At 38.0% G+C, this 24,236-nt stretch overlaps 4 protein-coding genes across 7 annotated transcripts; 1 reads left to right on the forward strand and 3 right to left on the reverse strand.

The window, feature by feature from the left end:
- Positions 1–766: 766 nt before the first annotated feature.
- On the reverse strand, positions 767–1,717 carry LOC111807229 (photosystem II reaction center W protein, chloroplastic). Its single transcript, XM_023692859.1, has 2 exons — positions 1,545–1,717; positions 767–1,293 (listed from the first exon to the last, which is right to left on the reverse strand). The coding sequence occupies exons 1-2, from the start codon at positions 1,639–1,641 to the stop codon at positions 977–979; spliced, it is 414 nt and encodes a 137-aa protein (XP_023548627.1). The 5' UTR covers positions 1,642–1,717; the 3' UTR covers positions 767–976.
- A 1,065-nt stretch (positions 1,718–2,782) lies between these two features.
- On the reverse strand, positions 2,783–7,451 carry LOC111807227 (probable galacturonosyltransferase 6). Of its 3 annotated transcripts, none has more exons than XM_023692856.1 (9): positions 7,017–7,451; positions 6,844–6,878; positions 6,624–6,659; positions 6,451–6,541; positions 6,301–6,356; positions 5,209–5,462; positions 4,757–5,120; positions 3,986–4,507; positions 2,783–3,248 (listed from the first exon to the last, which is right to left on the reverse strand). In XM_023692856.1, the coding sequence occupies exons 1-9, from the start codon at positions 7,126–7,128 to the stop codon at positions 2,973–2,975; spliced, it is 1,746 nt and encodes a 581-aa protein (XP_023548624.1). In that variant the 5' UTR covers positions 7,129–7,451; the 3' UTR covers positions 2,783–2,972. The 3 variants fall into 3 exon arrangements, with proteins under 3 accessions (XP_023548624.1, XP_023548626.1, XP_023548625.1); XM_023692858.1 differs by having other exon boundaries at positions 6,624–6,654; positions 7,017–7,135; XM_023692857.1 differs by having other exon boundaries at positions 6,624–6,664; positions 7,017–7,055.
- Positions 7,452–9,133: 1,682 nt separating this feature from the next.
- On the reverse strand, positions 9,134–13,904 carry LOC111807234 (pentatricopeptide repeat-containing protein At1g63330-like). Its single transcript, XM_023692869.1, has 3 exons — positions 11,002–13,904; positions 10,405–10,503; positions 9,134–9,583 (listed from the first exon to the last, which is right to left on the reverse strand). Exon 1 carries the CDS (start codon positions 13,634–13,636, stop codon positions 11,714–11,716), a length of 1,923 nt encoding a protein of 640 aa, XP_023548637.1. The 5' UTR covers positions 13,637–13,904; the 3' UTR covers positions 9,134–9,583; positions 10,405–10,503; positions 11,002–11,713.
- Positions 13,905–17,121: 3,217 nt separating this feature from the next.
- Positions 17,122–23,265, forward strand: LOC111807232 (transcription factor bHLH155-like). Of its 2 annotated transcripts, none has more exons than XM_023692865.1 (11): positions 17,122–18,098; positions 18,591–18,761; positions 18,831–18,915; positions 19,051–19,092; positions 19,169–19,228; positions 20,472–20,585; positions 20,672–21,613; positions 21,706–21,807; positions 22,429–22,569; positions 22,651–22,776; positions 22,868–23,265. In XM_023692865.1, the coding sequence occupies exons 1-11, from the start codon at positions 18,001–18,003 to the stop codon at positions 22,946–22,948; spliced, it is 1,962 nt and encodes a 653-aa protein (XP_023548633.1). In that variant the 5' UTR covers positions 17,122–18,000; the 3' UTR covers positions 22,949–23,265. The 2 variants fall into 2 exon arrangements, with proteins under 2 accessions (XP_023548633.1, XP_023548634.1); XM_023692866.1 differs by having other exon boundaries at positions 22,438–22,569.
- Positions 23,266–24,236: the final 971 nt, after the last annotated feature.

Consider the following 24,236-nt stretch of genomic DNA (forward strand, 5'->3'; position numbering starts at 1 on the left):
AAGAAAAAAAAAAAAAAAAAAAAAAAAAAAAAAAAAAAAAAAAAAAAAAAAAAAAAAAAAAAAAAAAAAAAAAAAAAAAAAAAAGAAAGGAAAATCGGGCCAAAACATGTCAGCGATAATTTCGCAGCTCAACGGCCACATTGAGAGGGTAGTTTGGGTACTTCACTACCTTCGCACGTGCCACTTTTTCTCCCTAGCTCTTATACTCCATCCCTGTCACCTTTTATCTTTACACGCATGAAAATAACCGTATAAATTTTTATATTTACTTTTTTAATGGAAAATATATGGGTTATCGTCTGGATCCAAATTAGTATTTGGAATTCGGATTCGACACTTAATAGCTCGGGCATTCCCCTACGATATAGACACTTAATAGCCCGAGCAGTCTCCTGCAATATGGTTAAGTCATCCCTTATTTTTAAGAGTAAAAACTATTCTCGAACATCAACGTGAGTCATTTTAGTATGTTTTGTCTTCATTTAGATGCATCCCATGAAAATTCTTAAGAAGTCATCCAACATAGGACTGCTTCAAACAAAACATGTTTAACCTTGGCATTCAATTATGGTCCGAGTTCATTCATGTACTTCTCTTAGGACCATTGACAAACACTTTGAGATAAATTCATTGTTGACAACAACGGGTAAACTAAGAGCAAAAAAATTTATAATCTATAAATTGCTCGAGGTTAATTTATTGAAATAAATCGGTGTTGAAAATGTGAACGATCTAGGAAAATGAAAAAACGTGATGACTTCTTCCGAAAAAAAAGTTAAAATCCATCCTCATAGCACGTTCACTTTACCATGATAAAATACATTTATTCTTTGTCGAGCTAGGTATGAAATAGAGTAGTTTTGAGCCAATTTGCTTCAGCTTCAACGACATGAACTCAAAAGGTTATACGATTCAAGCCAGAGGCGAATATCCACACAACGATCTACAACAACAATAATAAGACGACAAGTATGACCTAAAGAGATAAGCCCGATTCCTCGTCTTCTTCGAGAGTAGAAGTGTAAATAATGTAGAATGCCCATATGAAACCAAACACGCCAAGAAGAATCCAACCGAGAAGATTGTTGCTCAAACCAAATGGAAGGCCAGTCCCTTCAGTGCTCAGCCTCTCATCCACCAAAGCCATGGCTGGACTCGACATCGACGCAGCGTAAGCCGCAGCTACCAACGACGCGCCCATCCCTAAGGTGCTCGACTTGTTTTCTACATCTCCATTTGGTTTCCCTTCCATAGAACACCTAACTCCTCCTTTCTTTCCCAAAGCAGGCAACCCTACATCAACGAGGTGACCGAAAAAACTCGATTAAACATACTACTACCGTATATTTCAACTTCTATAACATTGATCTAAATGGTTCTAGTTCAATTGTTCGTTAAAAATCGATTTAAAGAGAATCCATGTTCATTCTAAAGCGAATTCTATTATAAATTGATTCATTAATCGAGTCAAATTCTAACATCACGGGCTAACCATTCAAAAGCTTAAAATATAACCGTAAGAGCATAGCAACAAAAGAACCCACCAAGAAGGAATGGGGCGGGTGAAGCGGCCGGCAGGGGGCGGTTCTGAACCAGAGAAGAGCGCACGGTGGCGGTGGCGGCGGAGGTGACGGCGGCCATTTGCTTGTTTTGCTCTTGAACTTTGGGAGGAAAATGGGGGAAAAATGCAATTTGGGGAGTGGCGATCAAAGGGTTTGTTAATATTATTTGTTTGTGTCGAGTGGCAACCACACAAAGCTGGATAGGGGGACAGCCATTCAGTTGATATCCTTATCTACTTCTGACCAATTGGGTTTGTACACGTGTCCGTCATCCATTTCTAGCCAATAGCTTACTCCTACGTGGACTTCCAAAATGTCCAAAATGAGATTTTGCTAAAACTTCACTCTCATGTGTTCTTTCATAAGATGCTTCCAATTTTGATGTCTTTTCACTTAGAAAATAAATAAATAAAAATAATAATTATAACGGAATTAAATATAGTTCAACCCGTCAAGGTATTATGTTTGGAACTCTAATGTAATTTTATTTGGTCGTACATTTGTCATTAATAAGTCCAGTCACTTGTTATCGTTTGAAGCATAGTTCAACCGATTAAAATATATACTCTTGATCAAGGGATCAAATATTCAAAATTTTTCACCTCGAACATTATGTTGAATTCAAAAAAAGATCTAATAACTTATTACATTCAAGAACTCGTTAATATAATGAATAAGCAACAAGATTACCTCTTAGTAAGTTCATAATTATAATCGAAACAAAACAGCAATGCACTTTAACAAAGGCATAAGCCTCTTGTATGATTCAAAGAAGACGCAAGTCTCGAGGCTAGACATAAGCATCAATAGCTTTTTTAAATATCTTTTAAGCAATTTGAGCGATTCAATTATTTTTTTTTCATTTGATGTCTTTTTTCGACGATTCAATGGTTGGAATCTTTTTAAGCTCTACTGTAATAGCCTAAGCCCACCGCTAGTAGATATTACACTCTTTAAGCTTTCCCTTAAAATTTTTGAAATGGGTATGCTAAAGAGAGGTTTCTACTTTCATATAAGGAATGCTTCCTTCTCCTCTCTAATCAATGTGGGATCTCACAATCCATCCCTCTTGGCGGCCCAACGTTCTCGCTAGCACACCGCCTGGTGCCTGACACTAATATCTAAACTATAGATTAGTTCAAAACACTTAAAATCAGGCGTAATGAAATATGTTATCATCAAAAGTTTCGAACGCAGAATCATAACCGAAAAGGCTGCAAGGGCTAACCAAACCAAAAGGTGGAATGTCTTATTTTCAATCATTTCTATGATTCAACTTTGCTACATGAAGAAATGGGGAGTTTCAATTTACATGAAGAATTGCTATAGAAGTAGAAAGAATGGTAAGAAAAAGTAACTAAATGACTGACCTCTAAGCTTTGTTTGTTGTTTGTTGATGATGGCTATTGATTAGCCGTGGATGTTGCATTGTTGCAAGTATGGGTTGTCGAAGTCCATATGTTTGCTCCATAAACCTTTGTACTCGCCAAATCCAATATCTAACCATGGCTTCCAAGCACCGTTGTAGTGTATAACAGCTGCCTTCTCGATGTCGTCTGGTGGCACGGTAGAGTCATGGCCGAGTCCGAGCATGTGCCACCGCCGCTCCACCGCTGTAGTCTGGTTATAGAATGTAACCCACCCCAAAGGCAAGCTTCCACCCTTCAAGATTGGCCGTTCATTACTCTGCATGCATTATAACAAGAGTATAGCAGTGAGGAGTGGTAGGACACAGTATGTGCATCTGAAAAGTTTTTTTTTTAAGAGTAATGCAATTCATAGAAGCTAAGAAACCAGACCAAAAAGCCTCAGAAGCTAAGAAAAACCCAACAGAAAGTAGAGTTAGATTCTAGACCATAGCCCAAAAAACGTCAAGTTTCATGTTTCTAAAGTTATCTGTACACCAAGGCCACCTTGATCTTGTGAGATCTCACCTCGGTTGCAGAGGGGAATGAGCGCCAACGAGGACGCTGGGCCTCGAAGGAGAGGTGGATTGTGAGATCCTACATCGGTTGGAGAGAGGAACAAAACATTCTTTATAAGGGTGTGGAAACTTATCCTTAGCAGACGCGTTTTAAAAACTTTGAGGGGAATCCCGAGAGAGAAAGTCCGAAGAGGACAAAATTGTGAGATCCCACATCGATTGAAGAGAAGAATGAGGGCCAATGAGAACGCTGAGCCTTGAAGGGGGGTGGATTATGAGATCCCACATCGATTAAAGAGAGGAACAAGTGCCAGTAACGACATTGGCCACGAAGAGGGGTTGATTGTGAGATCCCACGTCGATTGGATAGGGGAACGAGTGCCAACGAATACGTTGGGTCCCGAAGGGAGGTGGACTGTAACTTAAACACGATAGAATCACACTGAAAAGTAGTTAGTGACTAACAATTTTTACAAACAAGTTACATCAATGTTCTTACCAGTCGAAGATATTCATGGTAGCGAGCAGTTAAATTTTCTTCCCTCCACCTCCTAAGATCAAATACGTTCATTCCAAACGCCCATGTGCATGCCTTACTGTCAAATTCATCAGCAATCAGTGGATCTGAGAAGTTGATAAACATATCCATCCGTAGAAAAGAAGCCTCATTTTCTTGACAAGTTTCAACAGCACCATTGACCTTCCCCTTCATATCAACGTGCCACAAACCAGATAAATCCTTTTGCACCACCACATCATGATCAAGAACTACGACCTTATCCAGTGAAGGGAAGATATTTGGCAGATAGAACCGAAGATAGTTGAGTTCAGAAGTAAACCTTGGGTCACTAAAATTGTGCACCTTCCATCCTAAATCATACTCCCTGGACAGCCACTCAAAGTCCTCCATTCTCAAGACCTCAACTGTGGCTCTTCCCATAGGATTCAGTGAAAACCACATGGACATTGCTGGCAAGTTCAATGAATTGGTCACCAAATGGAAGACAATTCTCTCCGGTTCCTGAAAATATTTTCAAAGAATGAACGGGTTAACGTAATTAACAAAAATCTTCTAATGTGCAAAGGGGACCCCTCGGACATTGCCGAGAGGACCATAGTTGTTGGTTTGGTTGTCATTGTGTTATTGTTGTAGATCCATTAGGTTGTTCAGGGAAAAGCAGTTGCAAGGAGCGGAACGTCGGTCGGAGAATGCCCCAGTACAAATCAAGAAATGGCACGTTTTGAGCTAAATGAGCTTTAAATGCTATACCTTAGCACTTGAAACAGTGGAGTTGACAACAACAGCACAAGCCAAAACATTGTCGGAGAAGACAGCATAATGATAGAGCTTAGTATCATGAAGCAACTTTTTCTGTTCAAGCAGCTGCCTCTCCGAAGGTGGTGGCAAAGCGAAGTATTCAGAAGTCAGTCGCATTGATAGACAATGAAAGCCTTTAGGGGTGGTTCTTGCAGCAAGATTTACAAGATAAGTAACTTGTTTCTTTTGCATACGAACTTGCTCTTCAGCATTGTCTGTCATAGCTCGAAGCTTTGAAGACATTGCCGAGCAGTCTGGGTAAGCATGGCCTGCTTTTACTAATGAAGACTCCATGTTCTTCATTTTCTGCAAAGCACTGTAAATTTAACAGCATTTCAGGTGAAGTTTCACTGCTTTAGATATCTGTTCTAATCAAAATCTGCATATAATTTTCCACTATTTACCTCTTTGTCAGAGCTGAATCCTTAGTAACTTCCTCGACTGCATGTTCTAACTCTTTGATTCGTTGCCTTAACTCTTTCGTCAAATGAGAATTGCTACCTGGTGGCGCGAAACTTAGGTAGACTCTGGCTCTAATCAGTTGATCTGTCATCTCCTTTACCTTATAATCTACTGATCTAGACTGGGGTATGCGTGCATTCTTATCACGCTTGACAGCACCCCGATCATGTTGTCCGGTTGCCTTATAAGAATTATTCTGCAATCAAAATTTAGAACCAATTTGCAGGTGAACTTAGTTCATACATGCTAAAGAATCAATACTAATTCCAATTTTGCTGATATATGTGCTTCTAATGGTTCAGATGGGGACTAAAAAACAACTTAAGTGAGGAACAAAGAAAAAGAAGCTATAAGAGGAAGTTGTTCATGAATGATACGGCGATACGTAACGGGCCAAAATGAACAATATCTACTGGCGGTGGGCTTGGGTTGTTACAAATGGTATCAGAGCCAAACACTGGGCGATATACCAGCGAGGACGTTGGGCCCCCCAAGGGAGGCGAATGGTGAGATCACACATTAGTTGGAGAGGGGAACGAAGCATTTCTTATAAGGGTGTGGAAACCTCTCCCTAGTAGACGCGTTTTAAAACCGTGAGACTAACGGCGGTACATAACGGGCCAAAACGGACAATATCTACCAGCGGTGTGCTTAGGTTGTTACAAATGGTATCAGAGCCAAACACCGAACGGTGTGCCAACAAGGACGCTGGCCCCCAAGGGGGGTGGATTGTGAGATCCCACATCGGTTGGAGAGGGGAACGAAACATTTCTTATAAGGGTGTGAAAACTTCTCCCTAGTAGACGCGTTTTAAAACCGTGAGACTAACAGCAATACGTAAGGAGCCAAAGCAGACAATATCTACTCGTAGTAGACTCAGGTTGTTACAAATAATATACGAAACCAAGGCATTACACCCCTAAATATAGCCAAATACCACATATATACATACAAAATATCATTTGGAAGGAGATAAGTTCCAATTATTAGTTCATAGCCAAGAGAGAATCAACACGATTTGTAGAACAAAGTACCTTTTCCCCTCCATCATCAAACCGATTATCCTTATGTTCTATGCTGGGATTACTTCCTGAAGTTCAAAAGGAGTAGCCCAGAACAAAGCAACATAAATAAGAGAAATAAGAACTGCAGGAGACAAATAAGGCACAAGAAAAAACACATACCAAATTCAAGGGAGTTAATTCCTTCTCTAGATTGAAAATCATTATCTTTGAAAACAATAGGTTTAGGTCCTTTCAAGCTCTCGCCCGCTTCCTTCATGACAATGCCAGTACAGATCAAAATCACTATCCACAAAGTTCAGAGCATGGCAAACTTAAGTAATATGTAAGAGTACCTGTTCCATTGAGCTAAGTGCTTCAACATCTCTTCGCTTCTCTCCAAAGAACAAAAACAAAAAGAACCGCCTTCAATCTTCTTATAGCATTCATATTTACCACAAACATCGCATATGATTGAAAATATCTCACCAAAAAATCGAAAAACAGATTTCCAATGCATAAAAACAGAATCCACAAAAAAAACCCACACAAGAATTGAAAGAAAAACAGCCATACCCTGCTCCATAAGTCATCGATGAACTCCCTCCGCCCTAAATCAAAACAAACAACGAACTAAATCAATCAAACCAAAACTCAACAAAGGAAGACACCGAATCCAAAACCAAAACCCTCGGTCTTCATCTTACACTCAGTAATCAAGAACATAAGAGGAGAAAATCAAAACGAACCAATAGAAGTGATGGTCTTGAGGCGGAAAGAAACGAGAACCAAAGGAGCAAAAACAGAGACAGAGAGCAGAGAGAGGATCAGAATCCTCAGACATCGACGAAGAAGCTTCATCAACGCCGCCCTCCAACAGAGGATCCCGTCGCAAAATTCCTCAGAAAAACCATACAAGAACAAATTTCAAACTGGCTGCCAATGGAGGAAGAATCAAATCAACGGATTACTTCAAGAATTCGAAACATCAAAGAAAATAAAAGTGGATCAAGCGTTATAATATCCGTCTTCTTCTTCTTCTTCTTCTTGTTCTTCAATTGCAGCAGGCCGGTTCTAGAGAGAGAAAGAAAGAAAGAACAAGAAGCTTGCTCTCCGCCATGTTCGGCTGGTTCTGTATGTGAGTTTTCTGTGACAAGTTTTTTCTTTTTTCTTTTTCTTTTTCTTTTTCTTTTTCTTTTTTTGGTAAAATTATTTAAAATTTCGTAATTTTGTACTCTGCACCGAGTCGGACAGTGGCGGCGCTTATGATGATTATAACATTTTATCAGATATTAATAACAACATTATTACTTCTCCATAAATATCAAAAATTAAAATTATTGTCCTTCCTTAAATTACCATACTAATTTTGGATATATATATATATATATGTTGCCGATATATTACTCTAATTAATGTTTAATTATAAGTCTACAAACGAGTTAGCTACCCATCGTATTTTTATATTCATTTGTATTATAAGTCTACACCACTAATAACGAAACGAGATATTTTTCTTGTTCATAATTATTGCTTTTTTATTCTATTTCTAAAAAATTCTTACTTTATTTAACTTTTTTTTTTTCTCTCTTTAAAGTTTATATATATTTTTTCTTTCTTACAAATATTTTCTCTAATTTTATTTTTCAAGAATGATGATTTAAATCTCTACCGTTGATTGAATAAAAAAAACATAAAAAAAGTAATTTAAATTAATAAAGGATCGAGATTTTTAAATTAAAAAAAGAAAAAAAAAATGGAGGGCTCTGATGGATGGTGAGGCAATGTCCAGCTGTCATTGGAGATTCCGTTACGTTGGGGCCCACTTTAAAATTCAACGGTTTTCTTTTTACAATTTTGTTTTCTGTCATTTTATTATTATTGTTATTCTTTATTTAGACTCTAAAAAAATTATATCAGTGCGTTGGCGAAGTATTATTTTATATTTATTTCACTTTAAAAAATTTAATTTATACTTTAATTTATATAAAATATTTAATTAAAAGTTATATATTTATTAATTTAATTTATGACGTATGGTTTTTAATATTTTTATTAAAATTTAAAGTCAACTTGAATATAGTTTAATTGATAAAGTAAACGAGATATTATATTAAGGTAGTTGGATGGATTTACTAGCCATTTAATTATGAATCATTATCATATTTGAAATGATAGAAGGAGACGACCTTAGAAGGGCATCCTGGTAAATAGGCATCTTACATTACTACAAAACGAACAAAGTGGTTTAGATGGGATTTTTGAATAAGAAGATGTTATCTTGTTACAATTTAATATATTAACCAACTCGAGTATTAATGAAGTGGTTAAGACGTATTTTCAACTAAAAATTTGAGAGTTTTGAGTCTAACAAAACGAGTGGAATGATTAGCTGAGTTTGGACCCGAGAATTTCTACATACTAGTAGAGAGAAATTTCACGTGCTTCTCACATGTGACAATTTTACTAGTTTCCGTTATTTTCTATCCAAATGGGTTCCTAAATATAAATTTGGGAAGGGGAAGTCAGCCCGACAAGTTCATTTGTGTCTCCATCTATCCCGTCGACACTCCTAGTTTATTGATTATTTTGTTCACCATGGATTCCCGAAATTAAAATGTCTCTAGATTTTGACATGTCGAGGGCAATGAGAATTGACCTAGTAAGCAAACCATGCAAAAAGGCTCAAAAGATCAACCGTTCCTTAATCACCGATATTGACGTGACAGATAATAAATAAAAGGTAAATCCATATTCTCGAAGTACTAGAAAAATTTTCTAAATATAAACGAACCGACTTAACTATAAAACATTTGTAAAGTTGATCATGTTGTTTAGCCGAAAGATGATTATTGGTTCAAGGACGTAACGAAAAATGCTCTTGAGGACTTCTCCATTAATTTAGAATAATAAAGTTGTTCGAAGCAGTAATTGCAGAGAAGGATGAGAGTTCTTCAAGATTTTACATTCACACCCTAATCTACAAAATTCTGAGCTTCAGAATTGCCAGATGTGATTAAAACAGGCTTTTGCAAGCAAACCCACCTCTCGAAAGAGCTAAAATGCAGAGCTCCATAAGTATTCTTCTTCCATATGTACAGAAACTCTCGAGTTTCGCTACGTTTCGTGGAGGTTTTCGAATCTTTTTTCGAGTAGTAGTCTTGATGGGGTTCAAGTATTTGGGAATTGAGAAGCTATTCTGGGATGGTTGTGTTCACCTTCATATGTAACAATGAGCATTGAAGGTTCCTCGAGACACCGCTCGACATGCTTCCTTGCTGGACAACCTCTCATGCTGCTGCACTTATAGTATCCTCTGCAGATGTTTGAGAGTAAATTAAGATCGACATCGAGGAACAAAGTTGCATACAGTACATAATGCAACTTTGACAGATGAACAAGAAAGATGTTGAGGATTGTTGGAAGAGTAGTCCCACATCAGCTAGCTAGTTAAATGGTTGATCATGGGTTTAATAAGGAATACATCTCCATTGGTATGAGGCCTTTTGGGGAAACCAAAAGTAAAGCCATGAGAGTTTATGCTCAAAGTAGACAATATCATACCATTGTGGAGAGACGTGATTCCTAACATGGTATTAAAGTCATGTCCTTAACTTAGCCCCCTGTCAATAGAATCCTCAAATGTTGAACAAAAAGATTGGAAGTCTCGAAGGGTAGTAAAAAGTGACTCAAGTGTTGAACAAATGGTGTACTTTGTTTGAGGGCTCCAAAGAAGGAGTCGAGCCTCAATTAAGGGGAGGTTGTTGAGGGCTCCATAGGCCTCAGGGGAGGCTCTATGGTGTACTTTGTTCGAGGAGAGGATTGTTGGAAGAGGAGTCTCACACATCAGCTAATTAGGGGGTTGATCCTCATCTCCATTGGTATGAAGCCTTTTTGGGGAAGCAAAAAACAAAGTCATGAGAGGTTATGCTCAAAGTGGAGAATATCATACCATTGTGGAGGATATCATACCACTGTGGAGGGTCGTGATTCCTAACAAATGATTCCTGCTCGATTTATAAACGACACAAAATGGCCTCCCCCATGTCGGTGAAGAATTCAATGGACTACTCTACTCGGAGAACATGAGGCACAAATCATAGAAAATTTTAAAACAATTTAATATACCTTACGTACCTCATATTACCTGCTACCTTCAACCTTCTATATAGCTTCAATGCGAGCTCTTGGTCACATCAACCCGTTAATATACCTTCGGGCTTCGACGTTATTTACCTATCGTAAAAATCAAAATGATTATTAAAAAAAATTCAGAGACAAACAGATCTTATAGAAGTTCATGAAATCTAAATTTGAACCTAAATTGTAGATCATTAAGAACAGAGGAAATATTCTCCACTCTTTCATATCAAGGAACAGAGAGTAGAAAACAAAAGAGGCCATGTTCTAGTGAAGCAGTACACGTGCTGAACTGAATATTTGCAGATAATCTGAATGAAAGGCTCAAATCATGGCCACAGAATTTACCCATTAGGCAATATGTTCAAAAAATCTTTCATTATATGTCAGTACGTCAAAGGATAATGGAAATAGAGCTCTCGTGACCCTTGTTAGGAATCACGACTCTCCATAATGGTATGATATTTTCCACTTTGAGTATAAGCTCTCGTGGCTTTACTTTGGGCTTCCTCAAAAGGCCTCATACCAATGGATTATAAACCCATGATCTTCCACTAAATTAACCGTGACTCACTTCCAATAATCCTCAACAACCCTTATTATACCGTAAGGGAAGAAGTTGCTGGGTCATTCTGTTTTCTGTCTTCACCCTGAATCTTTTCCTTGTGTGATTGTTGATTGATGAAGCTTTTCTTTTTAAACCAGGTGCTCTTAACTCTGAGTTTCTATCTGAATGGATCGATTTCTAGACTTCTAGAACTAAAGCAAAAGAGCACGACCGATGTATTATTCATCCTTATTTGTACCATACAGCAAGTTGTAGACATTGAACATGACATTAATGTTCCTCCACTCGAGCTTATAGTTATAGGAGTCTAACAAAGTTACGAGATATTCAACATCTTAAGTCGGCAGCCAAAACGTTCGAACCCATAAAAAGTTGGCTTCACAACTATATATCTAACTCAGTAAAAGTAGTCTCTTCAAACTTGTGATGATCAAAGACCTTAAGGTGGCTTTGCCTTTAGACTATTATGAATGAGGGATCTAGTAGAATAATGAACCTTGCTTACAGCCAAGAACACCTGGCTGGGGTTAGACATGTATGCATGAGGCAGAAGTCAAGGCAGGTTCATCACGAGAACTCAAAATTTTCTCAACTTATGGGTAGCTGCTACACATCAATGCAACAAGGGAAACCAACAGAGCTTCGAATTTCCAAACGTTATGCTCTGATAATCCAGCTTATCTGAAATTTCAAGCCATAATCCCTTATCAGTCGATAGATATTTCTGAATTGTTGTCATCAACCTCGATACTCTTGGACAGGAAACGTTGGAAGCAAGTTCAAACATCCCCTATACTTTTCGTCTTTGGAAAGCATGTCTAAGACTATGGTGCAGGTTGAAGCATCTGGCACCACATTTTTCTTAACCATCCTATGAAGAAGCTCAACCACTTCCTCTCGTTTATTACTTTTGTAGAAACCACGGAGAAGTGTATTGTAGGTAATTACATTGGGGGTACAACCATTTTCTTCCATCTTTCGAAATAAATCATTTGCCTTTTCTACTTGTCCTTCTTTACAATACCCATGGATTAGAATGGAATAGGTCACAACATTTGGCAGAAGCCCTTCACGGGAAATTTTGTCGAAGAACTCCCAAGCTGTTTCAAGTTTCCCTGCTTTACATAGGCCATCGATAAGACAATTAAAGATATCAATGTCCAATTTCAAGTTGTATGAAAGCTCGTTAAAAATTTCCATTGCTTCTAACAAACAATCGTTCTTACACAGCCCATCTACAAAGATACTCAATGTACTTGAACTCGGCACCAAACCATGAGCTTGAATGACACCAAATATTTTCTTTGCATCATCAACCTTCCCGGCCTGAAAAAGACCCGTTAGCAAGGCATTATATGTTATCACAGATGGTTTAATGCCCACTTGAAGCATTTCATTGTAAATCTTCATTGCTTCTTCCACCTTCCAATTTTTGCAGTACCCATTGATTAGCACATTGTAGCTAATCACATTAGGTTCACACCCCTTACTTGGCATACTAAGGAACAGTTCCCTTGCACTGTCTAGATCACTAACCAGACAGAACCCATCCATCAATGTATTATAAGTAAACAAATCAGGAGCATTACCTCTCTGAATCATCACCTCTAGCAACTCGTTGGCCTCGATAACCTTTCCTGCCTTGCAAAGTATATCCATCAACACATTAAATGTGACGGCATTTGGTTGAATACCTAGATCCACCATCTCATTGAACAGACATTTAGCCTCCTCCCACTTTCCACCATTGCAAAATCCATGAATCAAAGAGCTGTAAGAAATCACATCTGGAAGCATTCTCCGAGCTTTCATTTCCTCAAAAAGTTCCCTTGCCTTGTCTTCCCGCCCATCTTTACAGAGCCCATCAATAATGGTACTATAACAAATAACGTTAGGCTTACAACTAATGCCGTATCGACCAGTCCCATTGAGCATTTCCTCATGCAACTTAAGTGCAATGTTAGTATTACCCGTTTGACAAAGTCCCTTGATTAAAGTCCCATAAGTAATCACATTTGGCCTACAACCCAACTTTTGCATTCTCATAAACAGCCGCGTAGCTTCACTAATCCTATGCTCCATACACAAGCCCTTAATCAGGGACGTATATGTCACTATATTGGGAATAAAACCTCTCCTTATAATCCCCGCCATGGCTGCTAGACCTTCGCTAATCCGATTCACATTACAAAGGCAATTAAGCAAAATATTAAGCGTGATGTAATTAGGCAAAAGTCCGGCTAAGCTCATTCTATAATACAGCTTCAAAACCTCAGAGTAGTGCTTAGTCTTAGCAAGTCCACCAAGTAAAAGATTGAATGAAGACATCGCAGGGGTAGGATTCGCAAGCATCATTAGGTCAAAGAATTGAAATGCTTCTGATGCGGTAAAATTACCCGTCTTGCAATTCTGAAGGAACGTCCGAAGCCGTTCATGAAACGAAATCTCTGTAGTTGACTTTTCCAGCGAAACTTCCGGTGAAACATTCGAATTTGGTGGTTTCGAGATGATAGGCGGGGATTCGGCAGGAATTGGAGATAGATTTTGGGGATTTGAAGATGCAATTCTTAGTGGGCGAGTAACCAGAGACGAGAGCTTGCCTTTCGACGGAGCTGGCGAAAGAGAGGAAGAAATAGCGGAGGCTACAGTCTTGGAAACCATTTGGATTGAAAGAATCCGCCGTTAAAGAGTTGAATCGATTTCTACTAGTAGCAATGGTGGATGAAATTCGAAAGATGAGGAGAGTAGAAACAGTACCGGAAGGGATGGAGGTGGAGCACGATCAATGTTGTAGCGCCGTCAACGAGCTTAGGGTTCCGCCGGGTTAGAGAGATGAAGACTTGAAGGAGCTCATCTTGGAGTTCCACCATAGCTACGAACTCCGCCTGGCTAATGCTTAATGCTCAGAGGAAAATTAGAGGGAAAGGAAAAACAGCTACTGCTAGGGTTCTATACTTAAATATATATATATTTATTTATTTAATATTATTATTATTATTATTTTTTTTTTTTTTTGTGTGGTAAAATTTAGATTAATTTTCAAATTATAGATAATAAAGTTTTGTTTCCATTAAAAAAAAAATATATTTTTTTTTTAAATGAATTTACTTTGAAATATCTTAATATAATTTTTCTAATAATAAAAATTATAGAAAACTTTGTTTTTAATTATTAGATACAAAAGTGAAAATCCCAACATTTTTAGATATAAAATTGAAAATTTTAAGAATTTATTAGAAACTTTTTTAAATTTCAAAACGTGAAACCGACGCGTTTTCGCTTGTGTTTTAAGGCGGTTCCAAAATGGAGCTGTTTTTTTCGTACTTATACGAAAAAATTATTTCTTGGCATTGTGGTGGGGAATGTCCCAACTCAATGGTTGGGAACTGAATTTTGCGAAACCAGCCCGTTTTCACTTGCGTTCTAGGGCGGTTTCAAAATGGAGCTGTTTTTTCGCACTTCTGCTAAAAAAAATTATTTTTTAGCATTGTGGTAGGGAATGCCCTAACTCGATGGTTAGGAACTGAATTTTGCGAAATGGCACGTTTTCGCTTGCGTTCTAGGGCGGTTCCGAAATGGAGCGGTTTTTTCGCACTTACGCGAAAAAATTATTTCTTGGTGTTGAGTATACAACAATTATACAGGGAGGATCGAACCATCAACTCTTAAAATAATAATTGAATCTATTAAAATATCGAGAATACTAGAGAAGAGACTGATATTATTTTGGAGGTAATGGACGTCCACTAATGTCACAAATATGCATTATGGAGGTTTGATTTTCAAATAGGCCTTCCATTTTGACATATAATTGATATCGAAATTGACTGAATGACCATTGGAGAGAGATATCAAAGTTGTCATTCATGAGCATCAAGACTTAGGACTCTGTCTTGTAGATTACGAGTTAGTAAAAAGTTAAGCTATCGAATCTAAAGATTCGAACCTTTGACCTTTTAGTAAATTGTGTATCTTTTATCTCGGTTATAACAATATTAATATTACTAGAATTTTATAAATTTTAGTAAGAATGTGCACCGACATCAAAATTGATAATTTGACTTATTTTTTCTATGGCTCGCGCCTAGACTCAAATTTGGATTTGACATATACTGACCCGACTCTGATATTCACTTGCAACATAGTCAGGTTACCTAGTTTTCGTTTCTAAGAGTGAAAATTATCCCCACAACAAACGAACTGAAATGTGCATTTATTGATATAAGTAATAATTTTTAATTATTTTAGACTTTTTTTAGTCATCAGATTGCTCTCATTTGGATATAGTTTTCAGTTTATTTATTTATTATTATTTTTTTTACTTAGGTGTCGCAACTTTATTATATCGAATATCGAGTGATCTTTTTAGCTAGTTTCAACCGCTAAAACATACAAAAATTACAAAAAAATAGTGAAAACCGACAAATAATTCATTGAAAAAAGAAAATGCAATGATTATTAGTGGAATCACTTTGGACAAATTGAGTATTTTTTAGGCGCAATTGATCGCACTAGATTTTCATCACTCATCTTTCTTATCATTTGGTTTCTTTAGGAATAGTGTTAAAATTGTTATGATTCACGACTCTCTGTAATGGTATGATATTGTCCACTTTGATCGTAAGCTCTCATGACTTTACTTTTGAGTTTCTTCAAAAGACCTTATTACCAACGAAACAATCCTCCCCTCGAACAAAGTACACTATAAAGCCTCCTTGAGCCCTATGGAGCTCTCAAACAACCTCCCCCTTAATCGAGGCTCAACTCTTTATCTTAAGCTCTCGAACAGAGTACACTCTTTGTATAACACTTTAGTCACTTTTGACTATCCCTTCGAGGCTCACAATTCTTTGTTAGACATTTGAGGATTCTATTGACATGACTAAGTTTAGGGCATGACTCTGATACCATTTTAGGAATCACGATCTCACAATGGTATGATAATCTCTCGTGGCTTTACTTTTGAGCTTCACCAAAAGACCTCGTACCAATAGAACAATCATACATTAACTTTTTTGAATTTTCTTTTATTCTTAATAAAGGAATTCCTTTTTGGACATTATTTTGTTTTGCTCCTAATTATTCATGACAAAAAGTAGATTTTCTTTTTCCCTATAATCACTTCCCCTCCCAAAAGGGAACAAACAAAATAAAATAAAAAATAAAAAATAAAAAAAAATGATTGGAAATGAATAGCAAAAATCCCACAATATCACCCATTCTTAAAACACACATCATGGGATTCCCAAAATGATGTCGGCCCAACCAACAGTGTTGAAACGACCTAAAATAAAAACCTTAAAATAAAATGACACATGATGACTTCGACATTCTCTTGCAACACGAATTATTCCAGCATGTTTTATTCTCATCCATATAAACTTCAGTGAAATTTTTATAAGGTTGTCTAACAAATTTGCTCTAAATAAAACACGCTTAACCATGAACCTTTTATGATTGAGCTACCGAAAAAAAAAAAAAGATACACCTTGTTTACAATGGAGAGTGATTGTGACAACTTTTATAAACTATAAAATTATGGTTGAAAAAGACGTCAAACGAGCATTCATATGTTGTTTGTCCAAAAAAAAAAAAAAAGTTTTTTTTTCTTCTTCTTCAAGGGAGCATTTTCCTTCCATAAACATCATCTTGTTTGCCACTTTTATTTTTGACACTTACACACAAGGTGAATGTACCAAAAAAAAAAAAAAATAATAATAATAAAAAAATATAATATATATACACGTTACACGATGACCTGGACATTTGTCTCTAAAATTATTTTCACTGATCAACAGTAATTCTGACATGTTTTGTCCTTATATATATATATACGTAACTGATGACTTGGACATTTGTCTCTAAAATTATTTTCACTGACCAACAGTAATTCTAACATGTTTTGTCCTTATTTATATCTTAAAAATTTTATTTTAAGAGGTCATCTAACATAGAATTGTTTGATAAGTCTTATTTCCGATTTTGCCAAACACTCCACTAAAAAGGAATCACCATCTAACGTGCGCCGGAAGAATAAGACGGGTCAATACAATGACTGAGCAGCCCCCAGTTCCCCGGCAATGCTAAAATGAGCCGTCCGGTTGTATTAAAGGCGTTGGTTTTTCAAGTTCTCCCACCATCCGTTGGTGTGGCTTGTGAGTGCGTTTCTGTTCTGTTCTGTTCTGTTATTTTGCCCTCACAAATTCAGGAAAAAGCGAACAAAACTCAATACAAAACCCCTCTCTCTCTCTCTCTCTCTCTAGCATTTCAGCCTTTTCCCCTCGCCCTCTGTGAAATTCGGAGTCAAAACAAGAAAAGGAAAGAATATGCAAGAAAATGTAGATCAGGGCGTTGAATTTCTCTGTGATTCTCGTCGTTTCTTTCGGTCAAAAAGCTTCAAATCTGTTTCGTTCTGTAAAGGGGCTTGTTAAAATCCAACCCTCTTTCTCTTTTTCTTTCTCTTTGACGTTTTTTGGTTCTTGGGTTTTGGTTTTCGGCTCTTATTTGAGCCTTGAAATCGCCCTTTTCTTGTTTGGTTGTTCTGTTTTTTGTTTTTATGACGATTTCGTAAGTTCATCCATGTCGTCCGACATAATTTAGGGTTTACTCTTGCCCTTGTTCGAGTGATCTGTGGTGCTGCGAGAAAAAGAGCTCTTACTGTTGCTGTTCTTGTTCTTAATGGATTGTTTTACTTATACCTACTCTAATGGAGTCCACTGCGTTAGAAGCTATGCGATATGTGCTGAAATTTGCTGATACCATCTTATTTGTGTTGAATTGTTGAGTTCAGGGGGATGGGAACTGATCCTCTGCTATTACCAGCAATTGGACCGCCAATAAAACGGCGAGCAGGATTGAGGATAAAGCAGGCTGGTAGAGGCTCATACAGGGGAAGCTAGGAAAATTGGGGGATTTTGTTTTCAAGGCGTTTAGAGTTGGGTTTTTTTCAAGGTGATTTTAGGGGCAAGCCCTGTTTTGTAGGGTAGTCTTTTTAGAGGGCGTTTGACAAAGTTTTTCAGTCAGAGATGGGTACTGCTGATTTGCACCAAATACTCAAAAGCTTTTGTTTCAACTCGGAGTGGAAGTATGCTGTCTTTTGGAAACTTAAGCATCGAGCTCGAATGTAAGTCGTTTTCCTTTCGGTTTCTTGCTTTTTGAGGATTTGTATGATGAACCCTTTTGTTCTTTCTGGTTTGTAAGGAAGATTTTAGGATGATGTGAAAGAAAATACTTGTTTTGGTATTATGATTCTTGGATGGTTAAGACGTTATTGTAACTTCGACTAAAAGATCATAAGTCTAACTCTCCACTGTTAGGATAACACAACAACGCACACATTCGATCTAGATGAACACAAAGAACAAAAGAGAGAAAATGCAAGGAAGATCTTGATGTATGTACAAAGTGAACATTCGATATATATGGTTTTAGTTTACTATATATAACTTTACCAGATATAACCATCTAGTATATATAGATATCTACCATATATATTCGGTCTTTTACTATGAATAGTCGTTTACTATCTACTAGTAGCAGGCTCCATATCCCAACGTGTGCATGTAGTTGATACATAAGTTTGATCTATTATCTTTTAAATGAATGTTGAATTCAGGATGCTGACTTGGGAGGATGGCTACTATGACAATTCTGAACAATATGAACCCTCGACGAGCAAGTTTTACAGAAAAACGCTCGAGAAATTTCACGATGGACATTATTCACACGACCCTCTTGGATTAGCTGTTGCAAAGATGTCTTATCATGTATATTCTCTTGGGGAAGGGTAAAAATCTTAGCATAATGCATTCTATATGGCTATTGTATGATAGGTTCTAATTATCTCCTTTTGCAGGATTGTTGGACAGGTAGCAGTTACTGGAAAACATCAATGGATTACTGCAGATGAGCAAATACCGAATATCTCTTCAACACTTGAGGTGCTATTCTTTCCTGTTCTGCAATAATATAAGTTACTGAAGTTTATCTGATCGTTTCAGGTATATGATTAATGCTTGTTTTTCGACTATTTCGGGTTGTGTTTTGTTACTCATTGTCTGATCATTTCTTAATAGTACTGCGATGGTTGGCAAACGCAATTTTTAGCTGGCATTAAGGTATGGCAGCCGTTCACTCTCGCTCGTCAATTGTTTTTCGTATTGATTACTGAATTTTTGTTTATACGCTTTGTAGACTATTGTTGTTGTAGCAGTTGTTCCGCACGGGGTCTTACAGCTTGGATCTTTAGATAAAGTAAGAGCCTCTTCCATCTGGTAGATTGTGAAAGCTTGTGAATTATGATCCTTGCTGAACTAGAACATTTTTTCTGGGCTTCATATTCACCGATGGATATGAAGATTTTGATAATTTCTTTCATTCACTGCCATTTTATAGATCTTTTTGGGGTTTTGGCTTCTTATAATAGTGTGTTTATGTGAGATCTCACCTTGGTTGGAGAGGAGAACGAAACATTTCTTATAAGGCTGTGGAAACCTCTCCCTAACAAACACGTTTTAAAACCGTGAGGCTGACGATGACGATGATACGTTTTAAAACCGTGCTTTGGGCCACTGGTTGGTTTTGAATTCATGTGTCTTATTATTGCCTTTTGGCTTCTTGTAATAGAGTGTTTTTGTGAGATCCCATGTTAGTTGGGAGGAAAAGAAATATTCGTGTGGAAACGTGATATCCCACATCGGTTGGGGAGGAGAACGAAACACCCTTTATAAGGGTGTGGAAGCTTCTCTCTAGCAGACACGTTTTAAACCCTTGAGGGGAAGCCCGAAAGGGAAAGTCCAAAGAGGACAATATCTGCTAGTGGTGGGCCTCGGTCGTTATAGGAAACCTCTCCTCAACAGACGCATTTTAAATCCGTGAGGCTGACGACGATATGTAATAGGCCAAAACAGACAATATCTGCTAGCGGTGGGTTTGAGCTGTTACAATTGGTATTAGAGTCAACGCCGAGCAGTGTGCCAGTGAGGACGCTGGCCCTCAAGGGGGGTGAATTGTGAGATCCCACATCGATTTGGGTTGTTACAAATGGTATCAGAGCCAGACACCGAGCAATGTGCCAGCGAGAACGCTGTGTCCCAAGGGGAGTGGATTGTGAGATCCCACGTTGGTTGGAGAGGAGAAGGAAACATTCCATATAAGTGTGTGGAAACCTCTCCCTAACAGCTGATGGCGATACGTAATGGACCAAAGCGGACACTAGGGGTGGGCTTGGGTTGTTACCGTTTTTGTTTTTGTAATATTATCGATATGTGACTGAGATACCAATTTCTAAGCTCGCCATCTAGATTTAGGGCAGGATGGGCATGGGGTTCCTAATCACCCTTTTGTAACTTCTGTACTTGTTTATAAAAATGCTTGATTTAGCTTGCATGGATCCGTGCAAAGATATCTTATAAACATTCAGTTCATGGCTTTCTTAAATATGAATGTCATCTAACTCTAGTTTATTGTACCGTGTTCGTTTTCTTATTGGATTTAGGTCACTGAGGATGTCAACGTTGTGGCTCACATCCGAAACGTCTTTCTAACTCTTCAGGAGTCTTCAGCAGGGCATATCGAGCCAATGCCTTCTTGTAAGAGTTCGGGATACATGGTAACTCTCTTTCTATATCGTACTTTTTCTTTGCTAATGATGATCAAACTTGGGATCTTTCTTTTAATAAGTTACTTCTTGTACAGAAAAGTGAAGATGAAAGTGTCAGCAAGAACGTCGGGATAGAGTTGTCGGGATCTGGGGGCAACGAATCTCTAAGAACACAGCCGGATGCTATCAATGTGGAGAGTTTTAAATCAAAAGCGAGATTGCTCGATGACAGGATATGTGGAGGGGAGCCTAGTGGATACAAAGATATGGCAGTAGATTTGAAACAAAAATGCAATGCACCATCACAAAACACTGCCATGGACATAACAAATGATGCATGCTTCCCTGTGAATCACAACGCCATGTTGAGCCGAACCAATCCTACGGAAATGTACTTGCAAAATGATGTCGAAGCATCAGAAGATGGGTGTCCATCAAACACATCGTTGAAGTTCCCTGCTGGTTACGAGCTGCACGAAGTACTTGGTCCTGCTTTTCTAAAAGATGCCCTTCATCTTGATTGGCAAACCGAGTACGTTTTTGGTGGTAGAGCTTCCAATTTATCTGAGGGAATGAGTAGCAGCCAGTTGACATCTGATTCACCGATGGAGCATCTGTTAGAAGCAGTAGTGGCTGATGTTTGTTACAGTGGTTCTGATGTTAAAAGCGACACGTCTCTATGCAAGTCTGGACAGTCTCTGTTAACATCAGAACGAATTCCCGAGCCTTCCACGAACGTTACAACATCTGCTTGTTCAGAAGGATACTCTATGGGTCAAAGTCGAACATCTTTTATTGGAGAGGACATGCCAAACTCTTTAAGCTCATCTGGAATATGTGGGGTGATGTCCCCAAAAGGGTTTTCGTCGACTTATTCTGGTACTGGCAGTGAGCGGTTGGAGAAGTCTTCGGAACCGGGGAAGAACAGTAAAAGAAGGGCTAGGCCAGGTGAGAGTTGTAGGCCTAGGCCGAGGGACAGACAATTGATACAGGACCGGATCAAAGAACTTCGGGAGCTCGTACCAAATGGAGCAAAAGTAAGTTTGGAGAAGCCATTCATCCATTTTTCCCTTTTGATGGAAATAGCTTTTTTGGTTCATTCACTGAAAGTTTCTTGCTTGTATTGCAGTGTAGTATTGATTCATTGCTGGAGCGCACAATCAAGCACATGTTGTTCTTGCAAGGCATCACCAAGCATGTTGACAAGCTAAATAAATGTGCCAACATGAAGGTAATTTTATCTTTTCTACATGATTAGGATACCTTTTCCGTTATTGTGCTAATTTTGCCCGAGCAAAAGCCGATGGCATGCTTATTTATCCAATAAAAGAGAGGTTTCCATACCCTTATAAGGAATGCTTCGTTCTCCTACCTAACCGTTGTGGGATCTCACAATCCACCCCCCTCGGGGCCTAGCATCCTTGCTGGCACTAGTTCCCTTCTCCAATCGATATGGGACCCCTCAATCCACCCCCTTTTGGGCCCCAACGTCCTTGGTGGCATACTGTCTCGTGTCCACCCCCTTTGGGGCTCAGCCTCCTCATTGACACATCGCTTGGTGTCTATCTCTAATACCATTTGTAACGGCCCAAACCCACCGTTAACAAATATTGTCCTCTTTAGGCTTTCCCTTCCGGGCTTCCCTTCAATGTTTTTTAAACGCGTTTGCTAGGAAGAGGTTTCCACACCCTTCTATGGAATGCTTCGTTCTCCTACCCAACCAATGTGGGATCTCACATCAAGTCCCTTGTGATAGCAGGCTTAGACTTGCAAATTGTTTGCACTTATGTAACGTTTTTATGTTGCAATCATGAACACGGTTGTCTTCGTCTTACATGTTATGTATTTATAGCTGCATCAGAAGGAAAATGGCAGGATGGGAACCTCAAATACTGACCAGGGTTCAAGCTGGGCTGTTGAGGTGGGTGGTCAACTTAAAGTTTGTTCGATCATTGTGGAGAATCTCAACAAGAATGGACAGATTCTTGTAGAGGTATGATATAAACATTTTGTGGTTTCTTCAACTTTAATTCATTCATTTGATTCAATGAAAAAGCGACACACCTCTATGCAGATGTTGTGTGAAGAATGCAGCCACTTTTTGGAGATAGCCGAGGCTATTAGAAGCTTGGGACTCACAATACTCAAAGGCATAACGGAAGCTCATGGCGACAAGACATGGATTTGTTTTGTGGTTGAGGTAAGGGAAGCTAAAGGAAGCTAGCTGCTAGCTCATGTTCATCGTACTTCTCAAATCATTGTGTTTGATGTCTGGTTTTGAACCATTACAGGGGGAGAATAACAGAAACATACACAGAATGGATATCTTATGGTCCCTTGTTCAAATCCTACAGCGCAGTAATACATCGTGACAGCTTCAACTGCTGAACTTAAAGATGAACACAAGGTTAAAGAAAAAAGAACACATAGAAGAAGGGTATTACTCTGACACACAAAACCAAGTTTCTGTGAAGAACATTATTGTTTTCCAAGTGTGAAAAACTATTTTTGTGTTTTGTTTTTTGAGTGTGTTTTGTAGCAAGTGTTGTCATTTGTTTGAAAAAAGCTTTAAACTTGATAGAGTGCATCTTTTTTGTGTATTTGTACAACCCAATTTTTATAAGTTCATTTGAACAGTACCAAGTGTATTTTAGCGTTGGATGCCCGGATATGATATTGGTTGATATGCATAAGTTCGATTGTGAAACGGGATGAAGTGACCTGAAAAATAGAAAATTAGGTGCATGCACACACTTTGAGACTTAAGATAGATAACTAGGTATTCTTGTGAGACAAATGTGAATTTTGGCTACGACAAGTCTCGTTTTTAAGACACATGGTGTCAAAAGATGGTATCACAGTAAACCCCACCAAGATTGAAGCAATTGCTAAGTGGGATCTGTCCGATCACAGTTATTGAGGTGTGCAGTTTTCTAGGGTTAGTAGTAAACCCCACCAAGATTGAAGCAATTGCTAAGTGGGATCTGCTCGACCACAGTTATTGAGGTGTGCAGTTTTCTAGAGTTAGTAGGATACTATTGATAGTTTGTTCAAGACTTTGCTAGAATAGCCTAGCCTCTTATACAGTTAACGAAGAAGGGTATGCCATTTGTTTGGAGCGTTACATGTGAGGCAAGCTTTTATGATCTAAAATAGAGGTTGGTGTCGGTTCCAGTACTCACAATACTAGAGAGCTCAAGAGGATACGTAATATATAGCGATGCCTCCAAGAAGAGACTAGGGTGAGCAAGAAGAGACTCGGGTGAGCATGGTTTGGAGGTGCGTTTTTTACTTTACCTCTTATATACAATATTAAACACAAATATTTTAGAGATTTAATTTGAATTATCTTAAATAAAATTAAGATCTTGTGAGGGAAGGAAGAAGAACATTAATGCAAAGAAAGAGAAACGTATATGGTCAAACCTAAAATTGATGTAAGAGAGAGAATTGGGGAAATAATGGAAGTAGATGAAGAAATGGATTAATGAATGTCAGGTTAAAATAACCGTTTCTATTGAAAAAAAGGTGAATCTTGTTGGTATAGATAGTAATTTTTAATTTTTTTAAGTATTTTTTTTTGTCATCTTATTTTCAGAATTACTCTCATTTGGACGTAATCTCGATTCAATCATGTACCTATCTTTTATTCGGGTGTCT

The sequence above is a fragment of the Cucurbita pepo genome, chromosome LG12, assembly GCF_002806865.2.
Source record: "Cucurbita pepo subsp. pepo cultivar mu-cu-16 chromosome LG12, ASM280686v2, whole genome shotgun sequence".
NCBI lineage: Eukaryota > Viridiplantae > Streptophyta > Magnoliopsida > Cucurbitales > Cucurbitaceae > Cucurbita > Cucurbita pepo.

Bases quoted from the DNA above. Each gene is read 5' to 3' on its own strand.
- LOC111807229 (XM_023692859.1), bottom strand. From the start codon at position 1,641: ATGGCCGCCGTCACCTCCGCCGCCACCGCCACCGTGCGCTCTTCTCTG. The intron at 1,294-1,544 runs GTGGGTTCTTTT...TCGTTGATGTAG, and splicing joins ACCCGCCCCATTCCTTCTTG to GGTTGCCTGCTTTGGGAAAG.
- LOC111807227 (XM_023692856.1), bottom strand. From the start codon at position 7,128: ATGAAGCTTCTTCGTCGATGTCTGAGGATTCTGATCCTCTCTCTGCTC. The intron at 5,121-5,208 runs GTAAATAGTGGA...TTAAATTTACAG, and splicing joins GATTCAGCTCTGACAAAGAG to TGCTTTGCAGAAAATGAAGA. The intron at 4,508-4,756 runs GTATAGCATTTA...AAATATTTTCAG, and splicing joins CCACTGTTTCAAGTGCTAAG to GAACCGGAGAGAATTGTCTT.
- LOC111807234 (XM_023692869.1), bottom strand. From the start codon at position 13,636: ATGGTTTCCAAGACTGTAGCCTCCGCTATTTCTTCCTCTCTTTCGCCA.
- LOC111807232 (XM_023692865.1), top strand. From the start codon at position 18,001: ATGGGTACTGCTGATTTGCACCAAATACTCAAAAGCTTTTGTTTCAAC. The intron at 21,614-21,705 runs GTAAGTTTGGAG...CTTGTATTGCAG, and splicing joins TCGTACCAAATGGAGCAAAA to TGTAGTATTGATTCATTGCT. The intron at 22,777-22,867 runs GTAAGGGAAGCT...GAACCATTACAG, and splicing joins GGATTTGTTTTGTGGTTGAG to GGGGAGAATAACAGAAACAT.